Source organism: Cotesia typhae, unplaced genomic scaffold, assembly GCF_013202065.1.
Source record: "Cotesia typhae breed Kobodo isofemale line unplaced genomic scaffold, CoteBio_Ctyphae contig_123, whole genome shotgun sequence".
NCBI classification, from domain to species: domain Eukaryota; kingdom Metazoa; phylum Arthropoda; class Insecta; order Hymenoptera; family Braconidae; genus Cotesia; species Cotesia typhae.
In genome coordinates, this window is record NW_027423715.1 from 2,418,519 (window position 1) to 2,442,487 (window position 23,969).

Genomic DNA, 23,969 nt, shown 5'->3' on the forward strand with positions numbered 1-23,969 from the left:
ATATTTTTTTTATCGGTAATAAAATAGCCGAAGGAAAATTTTATTTTGCTATACCGAGTTTTAAGAATTCAAATTTATTTTTTTTATAATTTCTTCTGACAGATTTTTTGTCGCACAATATTGGAGCTCATTTTAAAACAGAGTAACTGAAAAATTTTGTATCTGTTTCTTTATTTTTTATCTTTTATTGCAATTTAACCCTTTTTTATTTTTATTTCTGTTATTTTTTCCTTTTTCAAATTAAACATTTATTTAATTTAAACAATTGATTTTTTTTTAAGAAAAAAAAAATGGTATTTTGAAACAAAGTAACTGAAAAATTTTCTACCTGATTTTTTTTTCTCAATTTCTTATTTTTAATTATACAGAAAAAAATTTTACGAGTTTTTTTTTTAATATTTTCTTTAAAGATTGAAAATTTAATTAATTTAAACAATAAATTTTTTTTTTTTTTTTTAAGAAAAAAAGTGGAATTTTAAAACAAAGTAACTGAAAAATTTTTTTCTTAATTTCTTATTTTTTATTACAATTTTACGCGATTTTTTTAATTAAATCTTTTCTTCAAAAATTGAAAATTTAATTAGTTAAAAAAAAAAATATTTCTTTTTTTAATTAAAAAAAAATACATATATGTATATTTTATTCCTTTTGAGAAAAAATATAAAAAATGTATAAGCCACATAAATTTTTTTTTCACCGAAAATGAATATAAAAATTTTTTGTGCTTGCATTCATACATAAAAAAACTTCAGTTTTTTTTTATGCATGAACACATAAAAATTTTTTTCTTCAAGTTTTCAATGAAAAAAATCTGCACAAAATAATTTTTTTTTTTTTTAATAAAAAAAAAATATTTATTCTCCAGTAATTTAACATCGGCTACTTTACCTCCGATTAATATCCCACATTAACAAAATAACGATAAATAATTCAAAGAGCGCGTGATTATTAATAATACATCTGCCAATCGGTAAATAGTGCAAAAACATGTCTTCCTTTTCAATTACATATAATATATAATATATTCATACTTCATACTTATAACTTATACTTTACTGTAATTATAATACCCTAATTATTATACATCAATAAGAGTTAATCACGCAAGCCGTTAAATAGCAAGAAATAATCTAATCCCTTTAGTATTTTTTCGGGGATAATTTATCTAGGGAGCATGTACAGAGGATTTAAAAGTTAAAAGCGACAATTAGTTAATAAAGATCGTACATCAGCGACATACAAACCATTAACTAACGCATTTGTTCAGTTTACAATTATTTAGATTAATTTACGCTTTTTGTCATTCATTTCTTAACATATAAATAATTATTAATTCTAATTACAGATGAAGTAATGATAATTAACAGTGTTATTAAGATAAGTATTGCTTTCTTCGCCTTTTTTTTTAATTCCGTCGCTAAAACGTCCGGCTGAAATAAATTAGCTTTTAATAATAATAAGAACAAGTTTAAATTATTCTAATATATTTTTACTTTAATAAATGATATATGTATATATATTTTTAATTTTCAATATATATTTATATGTATATAGTTCTGAGAAAAATAACAGCTTGTACAAAATTGACTATAACCGATTGCTTCTACGTTGACGAAATGTGTTGTGTTATTTGTGTATTGGTGTTTATTATTTATATATATCATATAATTTATTATTTTATATTATGTTATATTGGTATTATATTTTATATATATATATATATATATATATATATATATATATATATATATATATATATATATATATATATATTTATATAGTTGAAGCATGTAAAATAACATTTATTTATAGCTTCATTAAATAGACAATATAATCTACTTATGATATATATATATATATATATATATATATATATATATATATTAATTTAATATCCTTCGATTTTTGTCTTGAGTCTCTCATTTTTTTCTAGATATGACAATATTGGTTTTAAACCTTTGATATACCCAATTTATTGCAAAATTATTATTTTTATTCATTTTTATAAAATTATTTTTATTAGCCACCCGACTTCCAGTCTATTAGACTAATTATTTTATTAAATTTTTGTTAAAAAATATTTTACTTCTAAAATTTAACAAATTTTTGTTTTGATTTAAAAGAATTTAGACATAAAAGTGTTAAATATTCAACAAAAAATTTTTTTAATAAAATTTTTGATAAAAAATAATTTATATTATTAAGAGAATAAAAAAAATTTTGCAAAGGTCTTGATTTGAATTTACGTTAGACATTTTTAAAGATATAAACTCATCCCGATGTTACACTCATCGAGACCTTTCATTTGAGTACCCACATCAATTTTTCATATATTTATATATATTATATATATATGTATATATGAAAAATATATCAAAAATGCATGTGGGTACTCAAATGAAAGCTCTTGATGAGTATGACATCGGGATGAGCTTATATTTTTAAAAATGTCAATATTTAAGAAATTAAAATTTTATTTATTTATATTTCACAATTCACGGTATTCACATAGTGACTGTAAGCTTGTTAGTTTACAATAAAAAAATTTCAACACATTTTTTGTAAACTAATTTTCATAACACATAAACTTAGATAAATTTTTTTTAAGAAAAATAAAAAAAAATGTAATTAAAAACATATCCATTAACATACCTGTCTCTAGAATTTAATCTAAATTTTTCTCGCGTAATTTTAATTAAAGCCCACCGACAAATAATTTTATTTTAAAATGAAACCTCCATCAATTAACAAAATTAAATTTAAAATATAATTACTCAACTCGGGTAAAACATTACTGTTGTATCCACACAAAAACATAAAATAATAACTTCTGATGCAGTGTATAAAAAGACTGGACCTCGGGTATCTCACTTTACATCGATATCAGATTTAATTAACAGAATGCATTTATATAAACGTTGAATTAATTATCTTGAAATAAATAAATAAAATTATCAATTAAAAAGCAGCCGCGTTTAATTAAAACTTATACTACTTTTCAGTAGTAATGTGTGTCTGCATTAAGTGGTATAGATTTAAATGTGATGTAATACAATATAAATAGGTATATAACAGCAAGTATAAGACAGTATATTAAATAACCATATCACCCTGTAGTTACGACCACTTAACGATCTTGAAACTTCTAAAAAGAGGTCACCTGGTAAATTTTTTATCAAGCTGAAATGTAATATACACGTACATCCATGAATGCAAATGTATATGCACATTTGTACATACATACATACATACATACATACATACATACATACATACATACATACATACATACATACATACATACATACATACATACATACATACATACATACATACATACATACATACATATATATTTATATAATATATCTTCATTAATGTTTCTGTAAATGTATCTTTATATGGACGTATACACTGTGCATTTCACATCGAAGCTCAGTGAGCTATTTTAAAAAATGTGAAAAAGTTATATACGTTTAAATATATTTTAGATATTTTATTTATCATTATTATTATTTTATTATAAAAGTAAATGACGAGCTGATGTGTCTCGTATAAAAATTACCGGCTTGAATTTTTTTGCTTGTTAATTATAGTTTTAGTTTTGTTAACTTTTTACTTTTACTTTTTAATCACTCGTGAAATATATGCTAAGCGTGTGTTCTAGTTAATCGTTATTATTCACAATAATTTAGTGCAGTCGTGCATAAGTATACATCTATTTTTCAAATGAATTTAATATATTTTTTATTTTATTATTTCCAGACACTGTTTTATTTTTTAGTTAAAAATTGACACAAAGGGGTTTTTTTTTTTTATCATTTTATCCTTTCATTTAGGCCCAATTAGCCGCAATAATCATTTTACTTATATCTAGACTAGACTATTCAATATTATTAGACTCGCTTTATATTTAAAGGCAGTTCAGACATTTATTTGATTAATCAATTATTAATTATTTATTTATTCAAACAATTACTATTTAAAATGATAAATCTATCACAGTAATCATGAATTTTAAATTTTTACACCAAAAAAATTTTGTTTAGCTATTAATGTTGATAAATAATTGTTAATAATTGCAGAGTGGTCGCAAGATTAAATTTTTTAAGCAAACATAATGATAAAAAAGGTATTAATTGTTTCTGAATTTTTTTTTATAGATAGTCAGCGCATGCACGAAAGCTGTTCCACTCCGGAACAACTCTTGCGCATGCGCGTAGACTGTTCCACTGTCATCAAACGTTAAAATTACTCTCTTGTTTAATAAAATTCAGATAAATTTGATGTAAATAAAATATGACAGTCCTAAAAATTTTCCCTTGCAACCACCTTGGAATTGTTAAAAAAAAAAAAAATAACCCGTCTAGACTGCCTGTAACTTTACATGGTAGTAATGAAGTAGGTGCTTAAAAAGCTTTACAATAATTTAATTTATAATTAATATGTACAATTGTAAGATATTTGTCGCCTTAATTACTGATATACATCCTTACAGTTACTTAAATATAATTAGTTAAATTTACTTTTGTTTATTTGTATTAAATAAAAATAATAATTATAACTAATAACTAAAAACTTAAGAAAGTACATGAGTTTACCATTACGCGGTGAGGTAAAGTTGTGATTAAAAAAAAGGAGGAACAGATAAATTAGTGGACGAGACGGAGACGGAGAGTCCTGACGGTGTATGGAGTGGCCTGAGGGACTTGTACACGATAAGTTCCAAGTCCATGAATTTTCCTGTCGCGGTTTCACGCTCCGTAAGCTCGGACTTGGACATCCGGAGTCCTGCGGTAGGCTCAGGGGATGCACGAGTGCGTGTTGGTGGCCTGTTCAGGGGATGAGAGCACCACCGAGAAATCCGAGTCTAACACTAGATCACTGATACATCCTACGATCCCTCTTGTATATCGGCCGTCGGTTGTTCTCACTACGTCGGGCGCTCCACCTTTACACAAAATTTTTATTAGAAACAAATAAAAACTTATTCAAAAAATTAAAGACACTTGCAATTTTATTTTAATTAAGAAAAAAATTTAAATAAATTAAATTTTGCTTTATTAAATAATGACTCTTGTTAAATTGCACTGTACTTTCTTAAATATTGACATTTTTAAAGATATAAGCTCATCCCGATGTTACACTCATCAAGAGCTTTCATTTGAGTACCCACATGCATTTTCATATATTTTTTATATATACATATATATAGATATATGAAAAATTGATGTGGGTACTCAAATGAAAGGTCTCGATATTTTATTTTTTTAATTAGAATAAAATTGCAAGTGTCAAACAACTGGGTCTTTTACGTCATTGTAATAAAAATTTAGATAAAATTTTCCTCAAAAATTAAAAAAATACAAGTATATCTTTGACATTTTTTATCTCGACATTAATTGCTGGGTAAAAACTAGTGCGACTCGTTTTTTTGATATTCGGGCAAGTAGCCAAGGAAAAAAAATTTATGAACGAGTAGCTCGTATATAGACATCCTATAGATATATGTATTACACATATATGAACCCGTAAATTTATCGGAAGTGCTTGAAAATGTCGTCCGAGTGTCTCTGATTTACAGTTTGCTATGACATTCGATTAGTTACAACTTTGCCGACTGCATTTAAAACGGATGTTATACAAAAAATTTTGCTCTAAATTTTTTATATCAATTGATAGATAGTTCCTTTCATTTCCGATCCGACTTTTAATATAATGTTTCTAAAATTGAAATAAAAAATCTAAAATCGGAGATTTTAATATTCCAATAATTTATTTTTAATTTTTTTTATCGCTGTAAGTAGTCGTTTTTTAATTAAATAATTAATTCTTAACTTTTGTATTTATTTTAAAGATTTTTACAATTTTATCGACAATTTTTTTTTATTAATCCATGAATTTATATTTTAAAAAACTCCAAGAATATGAAATTTAATTTATATCCTCGAATTTATAAATTTGACGTATAAATTTCATTTATATTTAAAATAATGTTATTTATACTTTGCGCTTATAAGTTTCAATATATATCCTCGGGCTAATTTAAACATAAAACATCTGTACATTATTTATAGAATTTCTACATATTTTACATTTATAAAAAAGCTTTTATTGCACATTTTCATGTTAAAAGTTTCTTTATTTTTTTACTTTAAAAAAAATTTGTAATTATAAAAAAAATGATATTTATTTAATTACCTATGTAGAGACCGGTATCAGTATTTAATTCTCTCAATTGTCCTGGCGATGATGCCGATACACCTGTTCCACTATCTACGACCAATGACGCCCATTGTTCATTTCTATAATAAATAATTTCATTAAATTTATTAATAAAAAAAACCCACAGAGTCTCTTTAATTTAAATTACAATCTGGTTGATCGGAAAAGTAATTTTTAATAAATTATTTTTCTTTCCAATTTAATAAAAAAAAAAAAAAAAAATAAATAAATAAATAAATAAATAATTACGCTTTGTGTATTTTACTTTATTTTAATAAATGTATTTTGTTTTTCAATCTCTTTTAATCTCGTAAACGAGAACAAGTTTCGCGTTACGTTTTTTTCGTCGTGTTTATCGTGAAAAAAGCGGATGTAAACGTAGACATAAAAAACATCATAAAATATTAACATTCGGACTATCGATTGGTGTGTTTTCAAGTGAAACTGTTTTTATAATTTAAGTAAATTTTTTATAGCTCACTACGACATAGCTCACTTTAAATCGAATTATTTATATTTATGGTATAATATTATTATACGTGTATAGATATCTGATTTATTTTTTTTCACGCTTAAAATTCTAAAACAATGGCAAGAAATTTATTATTTATGCTTTGTTTTTTTTTTTTTTTCTAGTGATGAAAAAAATATACGAGTGAATTTATAATGTGTATTTTATATTTATTGATATGTTCGTGTATGTGTATTTAATTATTTATTGCAGAAATAATTTAAAGCGAAAACGAGTTGAGCAATTAGCTAATAGAAAAAAAACATATTGAAATTTACCGAAGCGTTATCGTTAAATTTAATTACGGTAATTATTAATAAATGGTTCTCTTTTTTAAAATTAATATTATTTTATCCAATCTTAAAGTTTAATAATATTAAAATTTTGTTTGATCTTAAAAAAAATTTATTTTTAGGTTCTAATTTTTTAATATAAAAAATTTTAATTTATTTTTTACAGTAAAAAAATTAAAAATTTATTTTATAAATTTATTCTATCAGACTTTACTGTAAGCATGTAATCTTTTACGAAAATGTTATTCATGTATTTATTTAATGTGAAAACTTTGGCAAGTGACTGATTTTATTGGATTTAAATAAAAAAAACTTACAAACTCTCTTGTAAGAAAATAGAAAAATCCATTTTAACGTCATTCTTATTTATTCATTTTTTTTTTAATATAAAAATTTATTCTTTTATAAACTTGTTTCATTGAGTATTTAATAAATCACTTGTCTTCCAAAATACCAATAAAATAATAATAATAGAAGCAGATAATCAAAAAAAGCAAAGAAGAAGTTAAATAAAGAATAGAAGCAATTATGTTCAGCTCCTAAAGCTGGGACTTAGTCGGAGATCTTGGATATTTGTAGTTTTTAGGATAAGCATTCACCTTACGGCCCTAATGCGGTGCCACAGATCGTCATCCAATCTAGTGAGATTGTATCTAAGTACAGCCTCTCCAGAGCCAAGATTATACGCCAATGTAAGGTAACCCTGGTTCAAGCCAAGCGCAAGAAAGTCCTCGTTTTCGTCACGCTGTTCTTGAGGATCTGATTGCCTTCCACTCCAAAGTAGCAACCCATTACTGCTACTTGTTCTGAATCTCATGTTTATGTCCACTCGGTAACTTATTATCCTGGACAAAGTTTTATTTTTATTGTAATTATAATTATAATTGTTTACTTGTTTGTTGGAATTAAAAATTTGTCATTTAAGCCGCTTAAATAAATTCTTTTCCTGATTTTAATAAAAATTAATTTGTTTTTTTTTTTTTTTTTTTTAATAATGCCTAGCAACCTTGCAGTCACTATGTGACTGCCGTGACTTGTGAAATATAAATAAATAAAATTTTGTTTTATTAAATAATGACTTTTGTTAAATTGCGCTGTACTTTCTTCAATATTGACGATTTTAAAAATATAAGCTCATCTTGATGTTACACTCATCAAGAGCTTTCATTTGAGTACCCACATGCGTTTTGATATATTTTTCATATATACATATATATAAAATATATAAATATATGAAAAATTGATGTGGGTACTCAAATGAAAGGTCTCGATGAGGGTAATGTCCGGATGGGCTTATATCTTTAAAAATGTCAATAGTTTACGAGATACAGAGTCATTTCTTAATTATGTATAAATACTGGCTACAAAATTTTGCTTAATTTCTTAATAATCTAGATAATTTAAAGGTTAAAAAAATTTTTTTACTGTTTTCTAATCAATAAAATAATAAATTTATTAATTTTGAACTTGAAAAAAAAGTTTTTAAATTTGATATAAAAATAGTTAAAAGTTTCTACACAAAATTTTTCAATAAAATTATCATGCATTATAAATAAAATGATCAAAAACTTGATATTTAAAGTGAAACGCGAACTTTCAGCAGATTTATTAATAAAAGATTAATCCGTGAAATAATTATAAAAAGACTCAAATATTTAACCGGCTTTGTCGAGATGTGAAGTTTGAAGTTATTATTTAATCACTAGCTTATAATTAATTAATTTATCTAGTCAGCAAATTAATTAGAGTAGAATAAATAAAAAATTAGCTTTCACTTTTTTTCTGTTTTAAAGAAGAAGAGGGAAAGAAAAAAAGGATTAGAGTAATTTGATAGATACTTAATATAAGATTAACTACCTCTTCATGGTATCAGCATCGCTGTAATGAAGGTAGCTGTCGGTTCCAGTGAAGCTAGGTACGCTTCTTTCGAATTTAGTGAGCAACATGGAAACACTGGTGCTGGGTAGGGATGGGAGTGAGGGCTCGGGGGGTGATGAAATAAATTCTTCTGGCGCTGGGCATGGATGTGGCGTACCCGGATGACATCTGCACGTGAACCTCTCTCTCAGAGGCCGGCACTCGGCATCACCACACGGACGGGCTTCACAAGCGTGACCGCAATTACCCACGTTCACTCCCCCGAGTGCCTCTGCGAGGATACCGACCTTTGGAGCAAGAATTTTTTTTTAATATTGTCAGTCATAAATCGTGATTTTGTTGGAAAATTTTTTGAGTTACAGAAAAATCTGGTAGATTTACAGTTTTAGGAATGTTAAGACATTGCTGTCAAATTTACAATTTTAGTAATTTAATTTTTACTTTTTTGAGAAAATATTTCAAGTTGTAAATTTTGAATTTACATTAGGAAAAATAGAAATTTAATAAGGAAATAAAGTGTAAATTTACATAAAAAGAAAATGTAAATTTTTTAAGTAGAAAAATTTTAATTTCACTTAAAAAAATGTAAATTTAACACGTGGAAAAAATATTAAATTTACATGGCAAAAAAATGTAAATTTAGTATGTTGAAAAATGTAAATTTTACACGAGAAAAAAATAATAAATTTACATGAAAAAATGTAAATTTTACATTGGAAAATGCATTATATAAAATTAGTAATGGCTAAGAAATTATTATATAATTTTAATAATATTTATAGATGATTTTCTATAAATTTACCGATAATTATATAAGATTTTTTCTTGCCAGTATGTTATTTATAAAGATCAATTTCTGAAAATTTATTTAACTATGTAAAATTTTTTCTTTACAAAACAAGAAATACCTCGCGATGATTCAGGACAACAGTCTGAATGCATCCAACAAAACTGGCTGCCGTTTTCATTTTAGGTGTGAACATTTCAGGAGACGGTGCTCCACCCAGGTAGAGATTTAATGGCAGCGAGAGTTGAGTGAAAGCCCCAGGGGCCAAGATCTCTTGCGCTGGTTCATTCTCAACCTCTAGAGATGCTAGTCTTCCTGTTCTTGAGACACGAATCTCCAGCCACTCACCGAGTTGTACCGGTGATTCACTTCTGCAAATGCCAATTGTTTTTTTACGCCCTTATTTTTGTCCCTTTTTAATATTTTTATTACTACTAAGTACATTAACATCAACATTACTATCAAGTACCCTCTTATTTCCGCTTTTGTATTCACCTGTTTCGCCATTCACTCATTCATTTTATTGCTTTTTAATTTTATTTTGTTGGGATTATTATACGAGTTGGAACAAATGGATAGAAAGTGGAGGAATTGGCCCATAGCCACGGAATTTAATGCGCGATGCCAATCGTTGTATTGCCAAACGGAATTTCATATACACAAATGACGGATACAACTGTATTGATTTTAAATTGATCATTATATGTGTAATTGCTCTTTGTCCGAGCAGTGAGATTTAATAAAATTATTCCAGGCTATTCAAGTGCTTTTATTGATTCATTTTGTCACCTACTACTTTTTTTTTGTTTTTTAATATATTCATTTCATTGTAGTTTTGTTTTATCAAGTTGTTCGATTTCGATTGACACTCATTGTTCAAGTGTCCCTTTATTTATTTATATTTCAATTCACTCGTTGAATTTTTCAAAAAATATAAAGAGGATTTTTTTTTTTTTTTTTTTTTTTTTTTTTTTTTTTTTTTTAATAAAATTGAATATTTATCAAGTCTCTGTTGATTTTAGTATCATTTATTATATTTTCAGTTACCGAAAAAAAAAAAAATATAAATTATCACAAGATACAAGGTAATTTCTTAATTATGAGATAGAGAAATTTCAAATTTATCATCATAAATTGATTTCAAGTCAAGACCTTTGCAATGAAACTAAATTTCACTAAAAATACCGATTTTATCATTAATTTTTGCTATTAAGTATTTTCTTTTTAATTTTTATTTTTTAAAAATTTTATTAAAAATTTATAATCAATTAATACTAAAAGAAAAAAAAAATAATAAAAATACAATCGAAGTATGTATATTCAATATGAGCAAGAATGTAGATCAAAATGCTTGTCATGAATAAATTCGGAATGAATAGACGTAGAGCGGGTGTACATAATAGCAGAGAGATATTTCTCGTATTCGTACATACGAAATACGAATGCAACAGATATATACGGCGAATCTGATGGAGGTTTCGGGTAAACCAGATGAGGTATTTCCAATAGCAATAGCACGAGTTCCCTACTCGGAGTATCAATTATTATGCTCAATATACCAGTAGATTATGTTTGATTGGACGGCTAGACGTCGATTCTACTACTAGTAAACTTTCATCTCTTCCGTACCTCGTTCCTCCGCAGGAAGGACTTTGCAGCCGACTGACTACTATCAGCTAAAGACTTATGAGATTACCATCGATTGGCTCGATCAATTGTCCGCAGTGTTATCAATTCATTTTTAAATTTGGAGTATGAATTATTCACGGTTTGTTAGATCGATTCACTCGGTATCATCAGTCCCGATAGACGACAAACTATTGCGGCGTTTTACTACTCTATTGGCTGAAAACTCGAGAAGCGCCAGCGAAAATACCAGATGAGTGTTCGGTTTTTCTTTTTTCTTTATATTAAATTTGTTTTATCTCTTATTGAGTACCTCAACGTCGCTGGACCAGTTCCCAGGTCAAAAGTGAACTGCACGTGACCAGATGAAAGGTAGAGAGCGATGAAATCCCCCGTGGCGTCGCTATGATGCCCATTGTACAGAATTACTCCGTCTTGTGTCATGGGTTTCAGTGTTACTGACAATTCCAGCCATGACAGCGAGCTATCTCCCAGACCCGGGTAACGCAGGTACGATGAACCGTTGAATGAAGGTACCTGGTAATTAATTTTTTATTAATTCCGTCGATTTTTCAATCAGAGATTATGCAATAATTTAATTAAAAATTAAAGAGTGATAGGTCGGTGAAAAATTTTTACACGAAATTTTTTACTTCGTGATTTTTATCAACACTTGAATAAATACGATAATAATTTTTTTTTACATAAATAAGTTTGGTAAATTTTTACAAACGAGGTCAATGATTTTTTTTTTTTTTTTTTCATTTTTTTGAATTAAATTTCTATTTGATTTTAATGATATATATATTTTTTTTAAGTGCATAAAAAACGAACAATTAAAAAAAAAAATTTACTATCACAATTTTTTCAAAAATTTATAAATTTTTTAGAAAATTGTGATATTCAAAATATTTTTTTAATTGTTCCTTTGAAAAACTTAAGCCAAAATTTTTTCCAACTTTCAAAGATGATTTTTGAAAAAAAATTGTTATTTTATTTCATTTATAAACTGAAAAAAATTTATTTAAAAAAAATGAGCAATGTAATAAGAAATTAATTTGTTTTATAAAACTTAGATTTTTTATTGTATTATTTTATTATTTATTGATTAATTTTATTTATCAATCATATGAATATTCGGTTAATGAAGAATACCTAGTAAATAATATAATTAGTAATTATCAAGTTGATAAAATAGTGACGTTCAATTCGACGTTCGAATGATTGATTAATTTCATCTAATTGCATATAAAACATCCACATTATCCGAAAAAGCTAAAATTATTAATTATTAAATGTTCAATTATCATTGTGCAGCTGATATTACTCTCTGAAATGATATATATGACTAATAAATATTGAATTATCTCGCTCAAACAATAAATGTTACAACTTAATTAATTATTTAATTATTACAACGATTTTATTGTTTAAAATATTACTCATCTATTGATTATTATTTGTTGTGCTCCTTTTGAGCCACCGGAGAATTTTTTCTGATAAGTTCATTTAATTAGGAACTAATTAAAAATCGATCAATTAAAATAGATAAGAGTTGAAATTTTTATAATTTATACTAAACTAATTTTGAAGCTTCATGAAGTGGAATTGATTTAATTACTTACTTTAAATTATTCAGAGAATTTATTGCTAAGAAAATAATAGTATTGACAGTCTTGAAAGCTCGTATTTAAATTCAAAAACTATTGTAATTATTTGCAACTTTTAGTTTGTACACAATAAAAAAAAAAAAAAATTAAATTTTATCAAGATGAAAAATTCTTAAATCAAGTAAAATTTATTTAAACCAATAAAAATTTCTTAGTTAAGAATTTTTTTACTTAAATCAAAAGAAAATTAAGTCTTTAAAATTATTTATTTGATTTATGTTAATTTTTTTTTGTGTATTAACTCTCAATAAATAAATAAATAATTTTATAAATTCGCATTTATTAGCAAGTATCAATATTTATTGGAATTATTTTAATTTAAATGTATAATTAATGGTTATGGCTGGAAAATAATGAAACAAAAGGTAAATTGAACACGGTTACTACGGCCAGCCGATCGTTACTTTCCGACTGCACGGAACTATGACCCGAAAATCCATAACCTTTTTAAGTCCTCGCACCTTTTTATTATAACTCGCTAGTTTTTTCATCCGTAATTTTATTAAAAAAATTCAAACTGAATTTAATTTTCATATTTTTTCTTAAAAAAATATATATATATATATATATATATATATATATATATATATATATATATATATATATATATATTCTTCATGATAAAGTTTTACAGAACTGTCAAAAAACCATAATTTATTTTGAGACTTTTCAGCCATTGTCTTAATTTTAATTATTAACTAATAATAATTATCATCTAAGGACATAATACACAATTTTTGTATTTTTGAAAGTAACTTCTTTTTATTTTCCACTAAAAGAAAATTTTTTACAAACTAACGCGCGGATGAAAAGCAAAATTTTTAATTAACTCTAAAACTAGTCTTTTTAATATTTCAATTAACTTGTAGAGAAATTTGAAATTAAATAAAATAATTAATTAATACGACACGTTTATACAGTGCAGAAACTTTACGACAGCTTCATATATATTTCACATTAAATATATAAAGTAAACGTAAGTTTATATACATACTTTTGTATATATTGCTCGGCAAATATTTGGCTGCATTACACAAACGTACGTAATACTCTAATTGACAATTAACGTAATTAAAAATCAGTAATTATTCATCCTTCTTCAAGTGACAAGTCCGAGTAATGAAAAATGATCTTAGAATATTTAAAAAAAAAATTCTCTTATAATTGGGTTTGAATATTAAGCGCTCTGTCTGGACGTTTTTAATCGGCTTTTAACTGAAACTAATTACGCTATCGATTTCTCGGGTAATAATAGTAATTGTCGATTCACTAGTAAAGAGTTTGATATTTATGTCCAACGACATAATGATAAAATGATGAGTACACATGTGTCTGGGCGTAATGGTTATAATTACCTGTAAATCGACACGGGTTTCGCAGAGATCACCAGTGTAACCAAGAGGACAGAGACAAACTGCGGTGTCTCCACCAGTGGTGAGACATTTACCCCCGTGGGAACACGGCACCTTACTACACCTGTCAGCTGTGCATTCCTCTGTAACAATGACAAATCACGTATGCATATCTCTATTGACAGTTATCACTTAATAATCATTATTAAATCACATTATTTGGTAATATTATCATTGTTGTGTTTTATGAGTTATATTTTATTTTTACATCAACAATTATTTTATTAATTTTCAAAATATTGTATCGATGCAACGAAAGTCTCACCAAAGTTACGATTTTAAATTTCCGGAGCTAAATAGTCGATCATTTTTTTATCTGCAGATAAACTGTAAGACATGCTTTATCGTAACGATCAATAATTCATTATTTATTTATTTATTGCCATTATTTAAATTCAAAAGCCCAAAGGACCAATAACATGGTTACTCTATTTATACAAGGTTATAGATTCTATAGAAACCAAAGTTTTTATACTTCAATACTGTAAATTAACAAAGTTACTTAATATTTAGAAAGAAGAAATTAATTAAGGCTATGTGTGATGAGTTACATTTAAATTTAAATTTCTTTTTCATAAATTAAACATTTTATTGAGAGTTTAAATAAAAAAAATTTTTTAATTTTTAAATTTAAAATTTTTAAGTTTTTAAAATCTTAAAAATTCATATTTCTTCACTTTCTTACTTGAATAACTTTTGAATGGGATAACTTATTGAATCTCTGTAAATTGCATCTAAAAGTTCTTTAAATAAGCTTTAATTTAAGTACCATATCATATGTGTAGTCTCAGAATTATGTCCTATTCTGCTATGCCAATTATTAAATTTGCTGTTTTTTTTTTTTTTTTTTTTTTTTTTTTTTTTTTTTTTTTTAGTAATTTTTTTATTCATTATGAAATCTACCTGCATTTCGTTTGCCGATTGATCTATTTTTTTTTTTAATTAGATAATTTAATTTTGATGAGTTTGAAAAAATTGAATTTTTTTTTTTTTTTAATTTTTATTGAAATTAATAAACTTTTGATGATTTTTTTAATTAAATTAATTTTTGTAGTATTTTATTAAAATAAAAAATTAAGATAAATCAATTAAATTTATTTTTTAAATAAAATAAAAAAATCATTAAATGTCTGTTAATTTTAGTCAAAATTAAAAAAGAAAAATTAATTTTTTTCTTAACGAAAAAAAATTAAAAAAATCAAGTAAAATATATATTTTTTTAATCTGCAATGTAACTTAAAGCTCATCAAAATTTGAACCTTCCAATAAAACAAAACAAAAAAACCTTTGTAATTATTGATCGTTAGCATAAGGCAGATAAAAAAAATTAATCGAGTGTTGGCAGCTACGGAAACTTAAAACCGTGGTTTTGGTGGGGCTTTCGTTGGATCGATATGAACTCAAGCTCTATGACCTCGGCATGGTGGTTGGCTCCTGCCCTCTAAGTTTCTTTTTCTGATATTACATTATATTCTTGTTGTTGCTGTTATTACTGTGTTGTCGTCACTGTATTCACCGAATTAATGGGCTTTGCGAAGGATAATGTGCTTACTTCTGTTCTTTTGAATTTAGCTTCCATAAATAAGTACGAAAACCGAATATAATATCAACAACAGAAATAGAAACAGTAATTATAATAGCAGACTTCTTGAAATTCACTTTTATGCGGCGTATATTCACCAGAAACTGGGTTACGTTTTATTTTTATTTATACCAAAATTAAATTAAGTGATTAAAATAATAATATCGATCGCCCGTCAATCCACAAAAGCTTTAATAGAGAATGACTGTCAATTAAAGTTTTACAAATTTAACAAGATATTTTTGTAATTATGTCGAATATATTTTTTAATTTAATTAAATCATCGGAAATAAATTTTTCCGAATAAAATTTTTCCACTTTTTATTGTTTAAAATTCTAAAAAAAATTTTTAATTATTTAATTATTTAAAAAATTTGAAAAATAAAGCTGGAAAAAAATAGTTGGAACAGAAACTTTAGACTTGAGACTGAATAAATTTTAATTTTACGGTTCAAGTTGTGAAGCGTAAATTTTACCATAAGTAATTAAAAGATTTAATAATATTTTATTTAATTAAACGGCGTATTTATTAACAACTACACAACAATTTGGGGAAAGTAAATTTAAAATGGTTTTGAATTATTATTTAAGCTTTCATAATATATACGAACCAACATCAAAGCCATTAGCAGCGTCTCCTTGAGGCGCCAGCGGAAAACGATAACGGTGTTCATTGGCCTCTAGATGCCTTATGCATCCTTTGAATCCTGTTCTGACCGGAAGTCGGTCCAGACCGGTCGTGTTACCGGGGCCACCAACAAACAACGGCTCTTGGAATGTTATCCTCGAGAATAAGCCCTGCAAAGGAATTTTATTGACACTTTTTTTTTTTTTTTTTTTTTTTTTTTACAAGATTGAATTATTTTTATACAATACAATATTTTAAAGTTTGTGAAAAAAAATTGTTTTTGCGAGGAAAAAGTGTGCTAATTATTTAATTAAACAATTTAATTTTACGAGTATATTTTGCGCTGAATATATTTGTACGCAGACAAAAAAATTAATTTGATTCAAGAAAAAAAAATTCTTGAGCTTAGAAAATTATTCTTCAGCCGAGAATTTTTTTTCTTCATTCAAGAAAATTATTTACTTTAAAATCAAAGACGAAAAATTTTTTTTAAATAAAAAAAAATATAATAATTATTTTGAAAAAGGCGGGAGTGCGCTTAAAAAATTTATTGCTTTGAATTCTGACTCTTGATTCACAGAATTTGCACCTTTGATAGATAACATGCCTATTATTATGGTAAAAGATGCCATTAAAGAGGCATAAAGACGTATAAAAAAATTTTTTTTATGGTATTATATGTCGGTTCCGAAAAAAATAATTTTTTACACGCTTTTATAGTATTTTTATCGCAATTTAATTTAAACTATAACTTTCAATCAATAAAATAAAATTCTTTAATTAATTTAAATCATTTGTACACAGAAAAAAAATATATTTGAACCAAGTAAATAATTTTGAAGAATTTTGTTTTTAATTTTTTAAACTAAGAAATTTTTCTTGTTTAAAATAAATTTTATTTGATTCAAGAAACTCTTCAAAATAATTTTCTCTGTTCAAGAATTTTTCTCTCGATTGAAAATAATTTTTTTCTGTGTAGAAAATTAGCCCTTGATCCCCGTTAAAAGCACTTGAAGGGTGTACCATAAAATCAGATGTATTTCCATAAATAAACTGTCGGGGTTTAATTTATACAGTAGCTAGCGTTGTTCTTGGCATTCAAGACAAGAGTTGTCATGTAAAATGCAACCACACTGGTTGCTGACAGAAATTTACATGGTGAGTAGATTATTTGTGCTATGGCAGCAGCTAGCAGTTGAGATATGCCAGCAGTTGAGACTGTGGCTAGGGTTGCTACCAGCAACCCGGACCTATTCTGGATAATACATGGCCGGTACTTATAAATGTTCACCAGATATCCATTTAGCCATACATACATACATACATACATACACATGTTGATATCCTGACAATGTGTTGTTCCTAGCATATATACACACATACCTATACTATATACATATGAATACAAACACAGACCAGCCGTCTGAAGGTATACTTGGGGTATGTACATTTGCAGCAGGTGAATTTGTGGAGCTCAGTAATAGGAGTCACGTAAATACAATCACTGGTAAATATATATCTTTGAATTAGTGCGTGTGCTTTTGACTTTGCATATATGTGCATGCTGTTTGAGATGGGCAAGGGGAAGGAGTCCGTACATATGTAGTCCAATGTTACATATTGTGCGATGTCTCGATCGCGTGCCTTCCGTGTTCATTAAATTGATGCACTTTAATTTATTAAACATTTATTATGGATAATCCTCAATATTGGTGTATGCTTTCCCTAATTGTCATTCTGATCATGATTACTGTATCTATTATTGTAGATGATGGATGAGGATATTTATCTTTATTATTGAGGAATAGATATTCTTGAGTAAATGTTATTTTTTTTTTTTTTTTTTTTTTTTTAAGAGCCGGTCCTAATACAACAATTTTATTCTCTAAAAATTAAAAAAAGCAATTTATTTTCAATCCATTAAAATTAGCAGACACTTGATAATTTTTTTATTTTTCTTGAAAAATAAACTAGATTTAAAAAATTATTTTTAAAGAATTGCATGTATAATTTTTAAGAGCTTCTAAAAATATAATTTTTTTTATCATATTTTATTTGTTAGAAAATTTCTAAAATTTATCAGAAGTCTTTTAATTTCATTATTATAACTTTAAAGATATATTTAAAATTTTCTAACCATTTAAAGATTAAATTTTAATCGAAAATTTTTTTATAAAGCTGCCGCTTTTTTTTTAAGAAGATATTTTAATAATTCTTTAAACTATTCATTAAATAATATTTTTATATCAATGGATGTTTTTTTAGATTTTTCAACTTCAATAATTTAAACTCATATTTATTGGAAAAAAAAAATTAAGTAAAAAATATATGAATGTCCATTTTTGCAGTCTTAAATTAATAAGCCTCTTAAAAAAAAAAAAAAAAAAAAAAAAAAAAAAAAAAAAATCGCTTTTCGGTGCCCATAATCCCTTAATTTTTTATTAATCGCTTGTAGTTAATAATTAATATGCATATTCTCTTTGTGTGTTGATCTGTAAAGGATAGTATTACTTTGTTGGTCAGTGGTATTGATAATTCAAAGTACCTCAAAGGCACTACTTTGCAAAATTTTAAACCCACAGCTTTTATCAAATTATAAACGGCTGTAAATGTTTGAAGGATTTTAGGATTAATGATAAATGATTTATAAATATTATTTTAAGAAGGGGATTTTTTTTTTGTAAGCTAGTGTTTATGTTACAATTTTATCTACTGTAAAATATTCACAATAGTCTAAAATTTTTCGCTTATTAAAAACGATATAATTACATAAAACTAACAACATTACAAAAAATAAAAAAAAATCCACAGTGATAAAATTCTAATGCATACAAATTAAAACTTAAGCTATTATAAAATTACATAACTAAATTTAACCCATAACTGAATTCAAAAGTAGTTAACTAATTTAGCAGCCATGAATAAAAATTACGACAAAGGTTGTAAATTTCCAAATCGAATTGCATAGTATTAATAATTATCAACCGCTGAAAATTCTGACTGAAAAATGAAAACATGAAGATGCCTTTAAATATAACCGAGTTATCTTGGCGGTTTCCAAAGAAAGTGTCAGGTAATTAAAGTTATCTGACAATGAGGTAAAGATAAAGATTATTTTTCTGGTCGTTGTTAGTGACAATCCGATTTAGCAGACATAGACGGGTAATAGAATGGATAGATAGCGATAGCTTCTGAGGAAAAGAGGATGTGGATCACCTGAGACCTGAGAACTAAAACTGGGACCTAGGACGCTTTTTGGAGCTGCTTCAAGCTTCGGGCTCAGTAAAGAAGTGATGGAGTAAGACAATTTACGAGATGGCTGAGAAAAGGATAGTTGAACGCTTCACTGACATTCTCATTCGAGCAGATATAAATCTCCGATTCTAGTTTTACTGTCTCCACTCTTGGAGATGTCGCTAAGTCGATTTTAAAGTTATATATAAATTGCCTTTTCTTTAGTCATTGTTTTTATCCCCGAAGACTCGTCGATAAATTTTGATTCTTGATTTAATTGAACAAAAACATTATACCTTGAAAGAAAATAATTATTTCTTATTTTTTATAGAAATTTTAGCGGGAAATTAAACAAAAATTTATTTAGTCGCTGATTAAACTTGAAATCAATGTCATGTAAGCTCTTAAAAAGAGTAAAAATAATTTTTTTTTATTTTACTACTTAATTTATAAAAGTTAACTCTCTAGTATCGAGAAAATTTAACGACCACGCGCCACCTGTTGGAAATTTATAGTACTAACTTTGATCGAAAAATTATATATGTGCATATCGAGTTATATTAAATATTTACAAATTTAAAATTAAAACGAAACTTGATTAATTTGATACAAGAGAAAAATTCTTCAATCAAGAAAATTATTTTGACTAAATTAATCGATTTGATTTTAAAGTTTTAATTTACTATGCAAGCGCAACAAAGTAGTTTTTCTTAACAAGTGCAAGTGAAGAAAAACATGGGAATGATTCTTAATTATGTTTTGCAGTATTGATGCCTCGAAATGAACAAAGTAATGATATAGCGTAGGTTTGTTAATAAGATTCAATTCATTGGATTTTCATAGAAAGTTCTTTGAAAGGAAAGGGAAGTAATGGAAAATTTGAATGCCCATGGCTCATAACCAGATTTTATTATAGATATACACAATATATCTTGAGTTCTTGACGTATACTTTTGAGAATAATGTTGGATGGTGGAAAGGATCTCAATCGCGTTACAGGAAACGGCTGTCTTTTGTTGAATTTCTGTCCTCTTTCTCTCTTTCTCCTATTCTATTCTCTTATTCAATGGATGTCCCAACACCCGTAGGAGTAAGAGCCAGACGAACAGCACCCGATGCTTCCCATTTTGTGTTGGCTGGTTGGACTTCACTGTGGGTAAACTAGTTTTGTAAAGACAATGATATTTGCTGATGCCAACACTCCTTCTCCTTCTTTGTCTGTTCATTGATTTCGTAACAACTACCAAGATTTGTACTGAGACTTTTTCTCATTGCGCTGATTATTTTATGCTAATGATTTTTAGAGATGTATTCAGCTCGAATACCGAAATGATGAAAGTAAATCTAGGATTCATGCTTAATTTATTCCAAATCTTATATATTATGTCGGGTACGTTCAAGAAATTTTAAGCTTTTGAATTTTCTTGTGAATTAAATTTTTACATTTTCTACATCATAAAATATTGAGCGTATGTGGGAAATAGATGTATATGAAAATTACAGAAATAGTCATGGAAAAATATGTCATATTTACAAAAAAAGCTGTTTAATTTACACATTTTTCCATGTAAATTTAACACTTTTTCATTATTCTAAATTTACATTTTTTTTTGTGTAAATTAAAAAAATTTTTTATGCGAAAATTAAAAATTTTTTTGGAATACAAAATTGACATTTTTTGCACACTAAATTTACATATTTTTTTTGTGTAAATTAACACATATTTTTCGATGTAAGTTTACATTTTTTTATAAGTTCTAAATAACAAAATTGTTCCATGTAAATTTAACATTTTTTTCTTATCCAAAATTTGCATTTTTAGAGTAAAATTAAAAAATTTTTTTACCTGTCAATTTTACATTTTTTTACGATGTAAACTTTATATTTTTGCTAAAATGAAATTAAAAATTATAAATTTATTATTTTAATTTTAAATAATCCAAAAAAAAATTTTTTTCCCTCTTAATATTTTTTTTCCACCATAATTTATGTTAAATACTTACATTAAAATATTTTCGAGCCAAAAATAATATCCTGACCCCGATTGTACTCATTCATCTCATCAGCGAAACTTTTAACACGACACCTAAAGTAATGTTTTCGGATCTTTTGGTTCATGTACACTATCTCGGAAGCTAATAAATTTACAGAACTTTTTAAAAACTTAATTTAAGAAAAGTAGAGTACACGTTGCCTGTTACTCATCCCAAAAAGCTCTAAGCAAAATGGCTCCCAGTGATCGAAATGGCCGTCAATCAAACATTATTTTCATTAATCAAGTAAACTAAAATAAAATGTGTTGATGCAATATTAAAATTCAACTCTCCCCGTTGAATCAAATCTCTAGTTTCTATAAAAAGATAACCTTCAGAGAATTAATTGATTGATGTAAATATAAAAAGATAGGTGGTTAAAAACAAACACCTTGAAGGAAAAATTTTTCGAGTAAAAAATAATTATAAAAGTAAGCCTTGGTGTTTGCTACAGTTCTCGTATGGATCGCCGACCATAAAAGATTGGATTACTTTGTAGGGTGTGGCTCACACAGGTGCGGTACACTCAGCTCCGCTCATGCAGCTCGTACTAATACACTTTGCCCTTTATATATATATATATATATATATATATATATATATATATATATATATATATATATATATATATATATATATATATATATAACGGCTGTCCGGTGTGGTCATTTATCTTTGGGTGGATATGTCAAAGTGTGAGTGATGTATTAAGCCATAGCCGGATGGATTATTTATTAGTCAGTAATCAACCTCTTCCATGTCTCTCTATCATTGAATTCAAACTTTTTATTTTTATTTATCATTTAAATTAACTTTGTACTTCACACTTTGTCCGAAGTTTTCAATCAATATTGATAAAAAAATAATCTACATAGTAGAAAATTTTGTTAAAAAATCGAGTAAATTTAATTTATTATTTTAAATTGATACAAGTACTTGCGGAAAGTTAAAATTAATTAAAGCCATCTAGTGATTACTTATGGCACTAATTAATAAAATATCAATAATAATAATAATTATAAATTTTTTTTTAATTTTTAGTTGCATCAAATTTCCGCTAGGTGTCGCATAAGCGCTCCACCAACTCGTACTTAGAAAGCTAAAGTTAAAGTATTTAATACCGAAGTGAAATAAATATAAAAATAATTAATTTTTATACACAATCAATTATTGATTGTCTTAAAAATATTTTTTAGGTGAATTTTTGTTTTGAATTAAGACAAAAAAAAAATTCTAATTCAATCTTCATAATTCTAGGGTGTAAATTTCATAACTTTAAAGTCACATTAATAGTGATATGTGGTTGAAAATGAACGTACATGTACTTAAAATAGGATTAAAAGAATATCCAGCGAGAACAAGACATAACACCCCTGTCAGAAAATAAATTATATCCACATATATCTATATAAATGATAGTAAAGGGCAGAATCTGTTGGATTTATATTAAAACGCGGTTCTTAAGATCTAATAGAGTGAATATATACATATATACAGACGGTTGAGCTTGACGGTGAGATAATGGCCTTAAAAGTTGACAAGAGCGGTGGCAAATGGGTCCTGATGCAAACCTACTTAAGCTGAGTACCATTAAGCACCCGGTGTCCCTATCACCGACAGGCCGTGCAGTAATTAGCACGGACCCAACCACTTTTTAAATTTTATTTTTCAAGCAGCTATTCACCGCTCGGCATTTTATTATCCCATCGGTCAGGACACTTACACTTGTACTTAGACTCATAAGGATAAGGGCACATTCAACAATTCCTTTTTTCCTCAACATTTAATCTTCACCCGGTCTGGCCTGACTATCAAGCTCTCATTTTTTTTTTTTTTTTTTTTTTTTTTTACTGAATTTATACAGCTAGAAACTTAAAACTTTACCACCTTTTAAATTAAATTCAACTTATGAATTTTAATCTTGCGTCTACGAAATTATGATGGTGATGGTATACCTCTTCATCACTTTGCTTAATTATCGCCAATTATTATTTCCTTAACGATGTCACTAAGTTTTATTCGAACCCCCCTTTTTTTTATTTTATTTTTTTTTAATAACATTTTATCCCATTTTTGTGTTAAATCACTTT

The 23,969-nt window shown here is 26.4% G+C and overlaps 1 protein-coding gene across 1 annotated transcript in view; it reads right to left on the bottom strand.

The window, feature by feature from the left end:
• Positions 1-2,535: 2,535 nt before the first annotated feature.
• The window catches only part of LOC141536408 (pikachurin), a 63,954-nt gene continuing 42,520 nt past the window's right edge, over positions 2,536-23,969 (bottom strand). The window contains exons 8-15 of the mRNA XM_074256899.1: positions 16,596-16,782; positions 14,346-14,485; positions 11,634-11,857; positions 9,816-10,065; positions 8,887-9,194; positions 7,629-7,874; positions 6,202-6,305; positions 2,536-4,951 (exon numbers count right to left, since the gene is read on the bottom strand). Coding sequence (XP_074113000.1) covers positions 4,803-4,951; positions 6,202-6,305; positions 7,629-7,874; positions 8,887-9,194; positions 9,816-10,065; positions 11,634-11,857; positions 14,346-14,485; positions 16,596-16,782 — 1,608 coding nt within the window. The 3' untranslated portion in view covers positions 2,536-4,802. The remainder of the gene's footprint in view (positions 4,952-6,201; positions 6,306-7,628; positions 7,875-8,886; positions 9,195-9,815; positions 10,066-11,633; positions 11,858-14,345; positions 14,486-16,595; positions 16,783-23,969) is intronic.